The following is a 10,637-nucleotide window of genomic DNA, read 5'->3' as shown; positions in this document are numbered from 1 at the left end:
AAGCTTGTAAAAGTACAAACTTTAAGCATTAAAATGCCTTTATAATTTTTTAACTGCAATGATTTTTGCCGAATTTCAGCAATTAAAAAATGATTCAATATTGTGTGTTGGAAATGTATTCCTTATTTTTTGTGAAGTTATGTATTAGAAATAAGCAATTTCAAGTTAATTTTAAAAGTTAAAAAATAAACAAATTTACGTTTTATTTGTTATTATACAAAACAAATTATATGTATCTTTTTACATTTGATATAGCAGATATATATTTGACCTTTCACATATTTTAATATTGCAATTATTTATTTTTTACTGTTAGTAGATGAATGTATGTATCATTATTTGTTATATTATATATCAAATTTAAAAAAATTCTGGTTGATTTTAAAATACAAACAGATTCTGGTTGAATCTACTAGATTTAATGCAACTTATTAAATCTATATTAATGCATATTAATCTATATTAATCTTATTAATGCAACCAGATTTTGATAGATTCAACAGAATCTGTCTGTATTGTTCAAAATCGACTAAACAGTTTTTCCAATACAGTTATATACATAAAAGTTCATCATACATAAGATTCATCTGTAGTATAATCACCACGACAGTTGCGACTGCTGTGTAGAACTGAAAAAAAATTGTTATTTTAGTCAAAATGAAAATGTAGGTTGCTTGTGTGCGCCCGCGCGCCCGCGTGTGTATATGTATGTACATAGTATGAAAAGAATTTCAATACAAAAAATAAAAAAACAATAAAAAAACACAATTTAGTAACAAACAATGTCGTCATTTCAAAATTTACAGAAATCTGAAAGAGATCGAAAGTAATACTTTATGATTCATCTGTATAATATTTTATATTTTAACAAAATGTAGCACATACCTGACGAATAAAATTGTTACCAAGGTAAAAAAGCCCCATACCAGAAAACTGGACTTTTCTCTGTTTTATTTGTAATATAAATTGTAGAACCTGAGTTAAAAAAAACGGATAAATGCAAAATTTAAACGCATTATGCACATAAGATAGTTGAAAAATATTTATAATCATTTTCATAATTTACTTGCTCACGTAAGACTTTGTCGGGACTGCTATTGGATAATTGGTAAAGAATTACAATTGCTTTATTCGCCTGAAATTATGTTTATATAAAATTAAAACTCGCCGTTTATGTCAAAAGTTTCAAACAAAAGACATAAGATCAAATAACTTGGAAAAAATTATTCAACATTAGCTTTATCCGCTATCTACATTCTTTATTGAGAAATTTGAAATGTTATTAAAGTTTCTATTAATCTTATATTATTATTTATTTGCTATTCAACTTTGTTACCTTTTCACAGACAATCTGACAGACATAATTTAATATGAGAAATATTATGTTACGTTGGATAAACCAAAAACAAACAATCAAGTTATCTAAAGTATGTATGAGTGTAGTTCCACTTCTTAATAATGCTGTATAAATCATGCAACATTCTAGTACGACAAATATAAACATAGTCGTTATTTGTAACGTCATCTGTACACTGAATATTTTGTTCAAGTCGCGTGATATGAGACATAGCTGCAGATGAACGTGCCTGCAATCAAATTATAATTGTCATCAACAAATTAAACAAATACGTACATAAAAAGCAAAAATATTTTGATCGATTAAAATATATTCAATTCAAGCTATAACAAAAATTTTAAATTTACTCGTTTTGTAATTAAATTTTTAAAGTTATTGTAAATATATTATAATCTGTAAAATAATGTATAAAATTACGTTCTTTAAAAACGTGATCAATATATAGTAATTTTAATTATTAATTAAACATATGTAGTAATTTAAAAAAATTACATTATAATCCACATAGATTTCCTACGTTTCTTGATTTTGTTAGCTTTTGTTCTTCGTTGAGATTTCTGATATTCTTCATTTAAAATTAAATTTTCTCGTTTTGTATACTTTATGTCGTTTTTTACCAGACTTTCAAGGTGCTCATTAATTAGCTGGAATCTGGAGCCTATATATCTAAATTTAATAAAGCATTTTAGCTGTAAGATATATATATAATTTTGTATTTGACGATAATTTATTATTCAAGCATCATCATTAATATTGTCTTCTTCTCATTATTTTAATTTTATTTTAGTTCATAAGTACAATTTTATTATTTTGCTAAATTTTATAACATTTGTCAAAATAACAATATTAATCAAATTTTATTGCAAATTATAAAAAATCTCAAAATATTTAAGAAACAAGAAAAAGCTCTATGTCTTATAGATATTTCTTAAATATTCTTATTAGATACATATTTGTCTATTTTGCAATAACTTTACAAAGTACAGATATACTGACCTTAGAATAATTCCCCACATTGCACAACCGAGGACATTGATATGGTCTATATAATTTCCCACGAACGGAATAAATATGTGAGTAATGCTAAAATAGCCGTAATTCAATAAAAAAATGTCCAATGTATCCAAGAAACAAACCAGTGCAATCCATATGATTATTACTCGAACTGTTAATTTATGTAACCACTGGTAATCCTTTGGTTTTCCAAACACTTCTAACGTATTATTTACAATAGAAAGTCTATGTAAACACGTTTTTAATTCCTTAAACATGACATTGATCGATTAAAGGCGTGACGAATAACATTATTATTTCTTAAATATATAATTCACTAATTTAAGATATAAAAATATTTGATATCGATAAATGAAAAAGTCTTTTGAAAATTCGTGTTTATGGCAATCGTTATGGCAAGATAATTAAAAAGAAAAACACACAAAAATTAAGATAAACTGCAAACTCAAAGTATATATTTCAGAAATTTTACCTTGTGGCGTAATAAGTTGACAAGCGTCGATACAAGTATGATGAATATTTCTAATTTACACAACAAATTGAAATATATGAACGCCGTAGGATTAGTATAAATTAAGTGGTAGAAAAGATATGAGTAGAGACTCCATTTGATTAAAAAATACAGGCAAGTAAAATATGGTCTGGATCGTTCAATAAGATATTCTAAATAGCTCAAGCCGCAGAACGAACAAATTATTAATAATGGTGCTAACGCTGACTGAATAGTTTTTGTCATGATTCTCGATTGAATTAAGTATTACATTTTATTTTTAGTAAATTTGTATTACATTTTATCTAAGAGAAACACGAATACTTTTCAATACTTTTCATAAAAATCTCAAAAACGTGTCCACTTTCTTTTCGTTGATCCGCCAAGAAACTTTGCAAGAATTATACTGTAACTTACTGTCAAAAGTATCACACGACCGTCGTTTATCGAACAAAAGAATACATAAATAGATAATCTAGATCAAATAACTTTTACCTTATGGAATAATTATCTATATATGCTTATGCAATTTTACAAAGCTAAAATGTGTATAAACGATTATTCATGCAATAATATAATGGAGTCATTGCAATTTCCCTCTATTTTATTAGCACAATGTCAATATATCAATTTGAATTATATTTAGTTGACATAACTGCACAGACACTTAGGATCTGACATACTTTTCATTTGTGCTATAACTATCACGAATGTTAACACCGTCGTACAAAACTGGAAAAAAAAATTTATTAATTTTTATTAATTATACATAAAAAAGCATTATTTCATTCAAACATATTACAAAATACTTTTTAATGTAAATATATTGTAAAAAAAAACTAAAAAATCTTACATAGCACAAAATTAAAAAATAAATAATAAGAATTTTAATAACATATGATCTTAAATATATAATATATAACGTAAAAATAAAACAAATAAAGATAAAATAAATAAAAATAAAACAAAAAAAACCTTTTGAATAAATACATTGCCGAAACAGAAGAGACCCATCTCGTTGCATTTCAATGGATTTTGCATTGTTTGTAAAGCAAATTGACAAATCTGTAAATAAATAACCATTAGTTAATCTTAAATAATACATTTTAAATATTATTGGCTATTATAAAAATTTAATACCTCTCTTCAAATGTCAGCATATCGAAAAATGTTTGTTGATTGATGAATTACTATGCTAATTTTGTAAGCTTAAAATTTTGAACTTGTTATTTGTAAATATTAGATTGTTCAAAAAGTTCGTAACAATTTCCAATTTCAAGCATTAAAATGCTTTTTTAATTTTTTATTTGCAACGATTTTTGCGGAATTTCAGCAATTTAAAAATAGTTCAATTTTGTGTGTCGGAAATGTATTCCCTATTTTTTGTGAAATTATGTATGTATTAGGAATAAGCAATTTTAAGTTAATTTTAAAAGATAAAAAATAAACAAATTCACATTTTATTTGTTATTATACAAAACAAATTACGTGTATCGTTTTACATTAGATGTAGCAGATATATATTAGAACTTCTACATATTTCAATATTGCAATTATTTATTTTTACTGTTAGTAGATGAATTTATATCATCATACGTTATTTCATATATCACATTAAAAAAAAAATTCTAGTTGATTTTGAAATACAAACAGATTCTGGTTGAATCTACTAGATTTAATGCAACCTAATAAATCTATATTAATGCATATTAATTTATATTAATTCTATTAATGCAACCAGAATCTGGTTTGGCTGCACAATCTATTAAAATCTGATTGCATTAATAGGAAACCTGGTAGATTCAACCAGAATCTGTCTATATCGTTCGAAATCTAGACAGTTTATCCAATACAATTGAATACGTATAAGTTATATTCATCTGTAGTATAATCACGACGACAGTAGCGACTGCTGTATAGAACTGAAAAAAAAAATTGTTATTTTAGTCAAAATGAAAATGTAGGCTGCTTTTGTCTGCACGCGCGCGCGTGAGTGTGTATGCATAGTATAAAAAACAATTTCAATACAACAAATAAAAAACATAATTTAGTAACAAACAATATCGTCATTTCAAAATTTACAGAAATCTGAAAGAGATCAAAAATAATACTTAATGATTCTCTTTTATAGTAATTTATATTTTAACAAACTGTAGAACATACCTGACGAATAAAATTGTTACCAAAGTAAAAAAGTCCCATACCAGAAAACTGGACTTTTCTTTGTTTTATTTGTAATATAAATTGTAGAACCTGAGTTAAAAAAACGGATAAATGTAAAATTTAAAAGCATTATGCACATAAGATGGTTGAAAAATATTTATAATCATTTTTATAATTTACTTGCTCACGTAAGACTTTGTCGGGACTGCTATTGGATAATTGGTAAAGAATTACAATTGCTTTATTCGCCTGAAATTATGTTTATATAAAGTTAAAATTCACCGTTTATGTCAAAAGTTTTATACAAAAGACATAAGATCAAATAACTAGGAAAAAATTATTTAACATAAGCTTTATTCGCTACCTACATTTTTTATTGAGAAATTTGAAATATTATTGAAGTTTTTATTAATTTTTTATTATTATTTATTTGCAATTTAATTTTGTTACCTTTTCACAGACAATCTGACAGACATAATTTAATATAAGAAATATTATGTTCTGTTCGATAAGCCAAAAACAAATGACCGAGTTATCTAAAGTATATATGGGTGTAGTTGTACTTCTTAATAGTGCTGTATAAATCATGCAACATTCTATTACGACTAATATAAAGATAGTCGCCATTTGTAACGTCATCTGCACACTGAATATTTTGTTCAAGTCACGTGATATGAGACATAGCTGCAGATGAACGTGCCTGTAATCAAATTATAATTGTTATTAACAAATTTAACAAATACGTACATAAAAGACAAAAATATTTTGATCGATTAAAATATATTTAATTCAAGCTATAACAAAAATTTTAGATTTACTCATTTTATAATTAAATTTTTAAAGTTATTGTAAATATATTATAATCTGTAAAATAATGTATATAATTACGTTTTTTAAAAACGTGATTAATATATAGTGATTTTAATTATTAATTAAACATATGTAGTAATTTAAAAAAATTACATTATAATCCACATAAATTTCCTGCGTTCCTTGATTTTGTTAGCTTTTATTCTTTGTTGAGATTTCTCATATTCTTCATTTAAAATTAAACTTTTTCGCCTTGTATACTTTATGTCGTCTTTTACCAGACTTTCAAGGTGCTCATTAATTCGCTGGAATCTGGAGCCTATATATCTAAATTTAATAAAGCATTTTAGTAAGATATATATAATTTTGTATTTGACGATAAGTTTATTATTCAAGGTATCATTATTAATATTGTCTTCTTCTCATTATTTTAATTTTATTTTAGTTTATAAGTACAATTTTATTATTTTGCTAAATTTTATAACATTTGTCAAAATAACAATATTAATAAAATTTTATTGCAAATCTCATAAAAAATCTCAAATTATTTAAGAAAAAAGAAAAAAATTTTATGTCTTATCGATATTTCTTAATTATTCTTATTAGACACATATTTGTTTATTTTGCAATAACTTTACAAAGTACAGATATACTGACCTCAGAATAATTCCCCACATTACACAACCGAGGACATTGATATGGTCTATATAATGTCCCACAAACGGAATAAATATGTGAGTAATGCTAAAATAGCCGTAATTCAATAAAAAAATATCCAATGTATCCAAGAAACAAACCAGTGCAATCCACGTGATTATTACTCGAACTGTTAATTTATGTAACCACCGGTAATCCTTTGGTTTTCCAAACACTTCTAACGTATTATTTACAATAGAAAGTTTATGTAAACACGTTTTTAATTCCTTAAAGATAACGTAGATCAATTAAAGTCCTGAATAACATTATTATCTCTTAAAAATGAAAAATATTCGATATCGGTAGATCAAAGGTCTCTTGAAAATTCGTGTTTATGGCAATGGTTATGGCAAAATAATTATTTAAAAAATTACAAAAGAATTAAAATAAACTGCAAACTCGAAGTATATACTTCAGAAATTTTACCTTGTAGCGTAATAAGTTGACAAGCGTCGATACAAGTGTGATGAATATTTCTAATTTACACAACAAATTGAAATATATAAACGCCGTAGGATTAGTATAAATTAAGTAGTAGAAAAGATATGAGTAGAGACTCCATTTGATTAAAAAGTACAGGCAAGTAAAATATGGTCTGGGTCGTTCAATGGGATATTCTAAATAGCTCAAGCCACAGAACGAGCAAATTATTAATAATGGTGCTAGCGCTGACTGAATAGTTTTTGTCATGATTCTCGATTGAATTAAGTATTACATTTTATTTTTAGTAAATTTGTATTACATTTTATCTAAGAGAAACACGAATACTTTTCAATACTTTTCATAAAAATCTCAGAAACGTGTCCACTTTCTTTTCGTTGATCCGCCAAGAAACTTTGCGAGAATTATACTGTGACTTACTGTCAAAAGTATCACACGACCGTCGTTTATCGAACAAGAGAATACACAAATAGATAATCTAGATCAGATGACTTTTACTTTACGTAATAATTATCTATATATGCTTATGCAATTTTACAAGACTTAAATGTGTATAAACGATTATTCCTGTAATAATATAATGAAGTCATTGCAATTTCTCTCTATTTTATTAACACAAGGTCAATATGTTAATTTGAATTATATTTAATTGACATAACTGCAAAGAATTATTTTGTATGGTGTTATACTCACAATAAGTGACATACTTCCTTTCTATTACTTTTTAGAAGCAAACTATCAGATACTTAGGATCTGACATACATTTTCATTTGTGTCGTAAATATCACGAATGTTAACACCGCCGTACAAAACTGGAAGAAAAATTTATTAGTTTTTATTAATTATATTTAAAAAAACATTATTTTATTCAAACACATTATAAAATACTTTTTGATGTAAATATATTGTAAAAAAAGTAAAAATCTTACATAGCACAAAATTAAAAAATAAATAATAAGAATGTTAATAACATATAATCTTAAATTTTATATGATATATACGTGATGATATAACGTAAAAGTAAAACAAATAAATGTAAAGAAAAACCTTTTGAATAAACACGTTGCCGAAATAGAAAAGACCTATCCCGTTGCATTTCAATGGATTTTGCATTGTTTGTAAAGCAAATTGACAAATCTGTAAATAAATAACCATTGGTTAATCTCAAATAATACATTTTACATATTATTGGTTATTAAAAAAGTTTAATACCTCTCTTGAAATGTCAGCATATCGAAAAATGTTTGTCAATTGATGAATTACTATGCTAATTTTGTTAGCCTAAAATTATTATAAATTTGTTATTTCTAAATGTTAGGTTGTTCAAGAAGTTCGTAATAATTTTCAATAAATAGCAGAAGGACATGTTAGTATATGTAAAAGCTATTGAAATCGATAACTGTTATGTCTAAAAATAATCGAAAATAATAGTGCATACGCTTCTAAATAAAAATAGATAAAAAATAAAAACTGTTTTCAATTTTGTCATAAGAATTGATACAAAAACTTACTAAATAACTCAATATATATTTTTATCATTAATATTGCATAAATTTACCTTAACACAGACATTTTCACAGATCAAATTGATAACGCAAAATCTTATAGAATATATAAGAGTCCATATTATTGTAACAGACCTATTGTATATTGGCATTTTAATTTGATATTTCCACATTATATATAAATAATAGCACAATGCTGTTACATGTAACAGTAATGACACCATTTCGAAAGTCATTTGCACTCCAAATATCAAATTTAATTCACGAGTAATGTGACATAATTCTAAATGAAGATGCCTGCCAAAAAAAATTTAATTACAAAATATAGATATTGAAATCTATAATCCATAATTTTTACAATTTATTTATAATTATTTTCACCAATATTAAAATAATACATTATATGATTAGCATATACTCCCGATGTATCTAAACAATACTTGTGCCGATTTACATTGATGTCCATAACGTTTGTTTGTAATTCCATATATATTGATGAAGAAATGTTACATCAGGTTTCTTCCACGTACATCTCAACTGATGATCATTTTTTACTAATAGACATCGCATATGTTTATTTACTTTGTCAAATCTGATGCCGATATGCCTGCGTTGTAATGAATGTCTTAGAAATTGTAGAATGACAGAACGACTAATTATTATCTTCAGAATAAGTTTTTAATATTTTAATAAATATAAATCTAATTATTTGCTTAAATATGTTATAAATAATAAAAAATAATGACATTATCATTAATTAATATTTTATTAACCGTCAAAAATATTTTTTTATAGTTTTTATTAAAGCAAGAATTACTATTTTAATCATGACTACACTTTGCCAATTAATGAAAAAATTAACAAACGCAGATTAAATGTGGAAATAGATTTATACAAAAAAAGCATATGTTAATTTTACATTTCTATACTTTACTTGCATAATTTGTTAATAAATTATAAATACTAATTATAAACTTAAAATTATATATTACAAATATTATACAAACCATAAGAAGATGATGAATAATAATTCAACGAATATATTGATATGAAAACAATGATTTAATATATGAGCTAAAATTAATCCCCAAGATGAAGTTTCTTTCTTATCAATCCAATATTTCGTATCAAAAAAGTTTGTAGTAAGATAGTATATAATCCATCCGATTACCACCCGTTTCGACAATATATGCATCTTCTGATACATTTTTGGAGTGCCTAATTTTTCTAAAGTATCGTCCACAGCAGTAAGCCTCATCATGCACATCTCCAATCTCTAGAAAAATATCAATTAATTATACAAAGGGCATTTACAATGTAATTATATCTTTAGGATATAAAATATGTACAAAATAAAATATTTAAATATATTTTATTGCTGTTATATTGAACTGTCATATATTATAGATTGTTATGTAAAATTGGAGTACTTTACACACACACACACACACACACACACACGCGCGCGCGCACGCATATATATACTACATCTATATTTTTTAAACACATTGTATATCTAATAATAAAAATTAAGTTATACCTTTTGATAAAAAAAGCTCATAATTACGGATGTAATTGTGGTAACAATGTTAGTCATTAACACAACTGTAGTAATAGTGGACCGAAATAATTCTTTTAATGTAAATATGGTTATCGCATAATAAAGAAGATAACCATAAGCAAACCAGATAGTTAAAGAATGCAGAATACTCAAGCATATAATCCTTTGCATTTCTGGCTTTGGTTGTTTTGTGGGATAGACACCTATACCATTTATGAAGCACATAACGAAAAAAGGACGTAAAACCTCTTGAATAGTAGACACCATGACCATTACTATTACAAACTGATGCGAATGTCTGTTGAAACCCATTTAGTTGGAGCATCGTAATTATATCGATTTCCAGATGCTTTTTTATTTTATAATATTAACACTTGTTCATTACAGCACTTACTTGTATTAAAATAATTGAAGCACTTCGTGATGTACGAAAGAGATGATTTATTATTCAGTTTTGAATATTACAAATTATTGAATTGATGCTATGTTAATACATTTTCTATAGTAATTTTCGAAGTGAACACATTCAATTTTGTTCTCATCAATGTAAAATAATATTTTTAATATTTTACGTTGTTGCAATGTTAGTTTTAGTGAGCT

The 10,637-nt window shown here is 25.2% G+C and overlaps 2 protein-coding genes across 4 annotated transcripts; both read right to left on the bottom strand.

The window, feature by feature from the left end:
• Window positions 1-122: 122 nt before the first annotated feature.
• Window positions 123-3,852, bottom strand: LOC105672470 (putative gustatory receptor 28a). The gene is made up of 7 exons (XM_012367414.2): window positions 2,844-3,852; window positions 2,354-2,619; window positions 1,850-2,023; window positions 1,337-1,586; window positions 1,067-1,135; window positions 886-975; window positions 123-629 (listed from the first exon to the last, which is right to left on the bottom strand). Exons 1-7 carry the CDS (start codon window positions 3,105-3,107, stop codon window positions 552-554), a joined length of 1,191 nt encoding a protein of 396 aa, XP_012222837.2. The 5' UTR covers window positions 3,108-3,852; the 3' UTR covers window positions 123-551.
• Window positions 3,853-4,227: 375 nt separating this feature from the next.
• LOC105672416 (putative gustatory receptor 28a) lies at window positions 4,228-10,339 on the bottom strand. 3 transcript variants are annotated; one of them, XM_067354302.1, is made up of 10 exons: window positions 10,017-10,339; window positions 9,484-9,752; window positions 8,530-9,083; window positions 6,632-8,252; window positions 6,492-6,537; window positions 5,988-6,161; window positions 5,475-5,724; window positions 5,205-5,273; window positions 5,025-5,114; window positions 4,228-4,783 (listed from the first exon to the last, which is right to left on the bottom strand). In XM_067354302.1, exons 5-10 carry the CDS (start codon window positions 6,509-6,511, stop codon window positions 4,679-4,681), a joined length of 708 nt encoding a protein of 235 aa, XP_067210403.1. In that variant the 5' UTR covers window positions 6,512-6,537; window positions 6,632-8,252; window positions 8,530-9,083; window positions 9,484-9,752; window positions 10,017-10,339; the 3' UTR covers window positions 4,228-4,678. The 3 variants fall into 3 exon arrangements, with proteins under 3 accessions (XP_067210403.1, XP_067210402.1, XP_067210404.1); XM_067354301.1 differs by lacking the exons at window positions 8,530-9,083; window positions 9,484-9,752; window positions 10,017-10,339 and having other exon boundaries at window positions 6,492-6,757; window positions 6,957-8,108; window positions 8,184-8,431; XM_067354303.1 differs by lacking the exons at window positions 8,530-9,083; window positions 9,484-9,752; window positions 10,017-10,339 and having other exon boundaries at window positions 6,492-6,777.
• Between the last annotated feature and the right edge of the window lie 298 nt (window positions 10,340-10,637).

This window comes from Linepithema humile, chromosome 4, assembly GCF_040581485.1.
Source record: "Linepithema humile isolate Giens D197 chromosome 4, Lhum_UNIL_v1.0, whole genome shotgun sequence".
Classification (NCBI taxonomy): Eukaryota; Metazoa; Arthropoda; class Insecta; order Hymenoptera; family Formicidae; genus Linepithema; species Linepithema humile.
The sequence above is the reverse complement of the archived record's forward strand: the minus strand, read 5'-3'. Positions and strand labels throughout refer to the sequence as shown.

What these genes read in the sequence shown, in the direction of transcription:
- LOC105672470 (XM_012367414.2), bottom strand. Translation starts at nt 3,107, where the DNA reads ATGACAAAAACTATTCAGTCAGCGTTAGCACCATTATTAATAATTTGT. An exon ending in TCAACTTATTACGCCACAAG is followed by an intron (nt 2,620 to 2,843) that starts GTAAAATTTCTG and finishes GTCATGTTTAAG; the next exon opens with GAATTAAAAACGTGTTTACA. An exon ending in AAATCTATGTGGATTATAAT is followed by an intron (nt 1,587 to 1,849) that starts GTAATTTTTTTA and finishes ATTTGATTGCAG; the next exon opens with GCACGTTCATCTGCAGCTAT.
- LOC105672416 (XM_067354301.1), bottom strand. Translation starts at nt 7,220, where the DNA reads ATGACAAAAACTATTCAGTCAGCGCTAGCACCATTATTAATAATTTGC. An exon ending in ATGTGGGGAATTATTCTGAG is followed by an intron (nt 6,162 to 6,491) that starts GTCAGTATATCT and finishes TATTAAATTTAG; the next exon opens with ATATATAGGCTCCAGATTCC. An exon ending in AAATTTATGTGGATTATAAT is followed by an intron (nt 5,725 to 5,987) that starts GTAATTTTTTTA and finishes ATTTGATTACAG; the next exon opens with GCACGTTCATCTGCAGCTAT.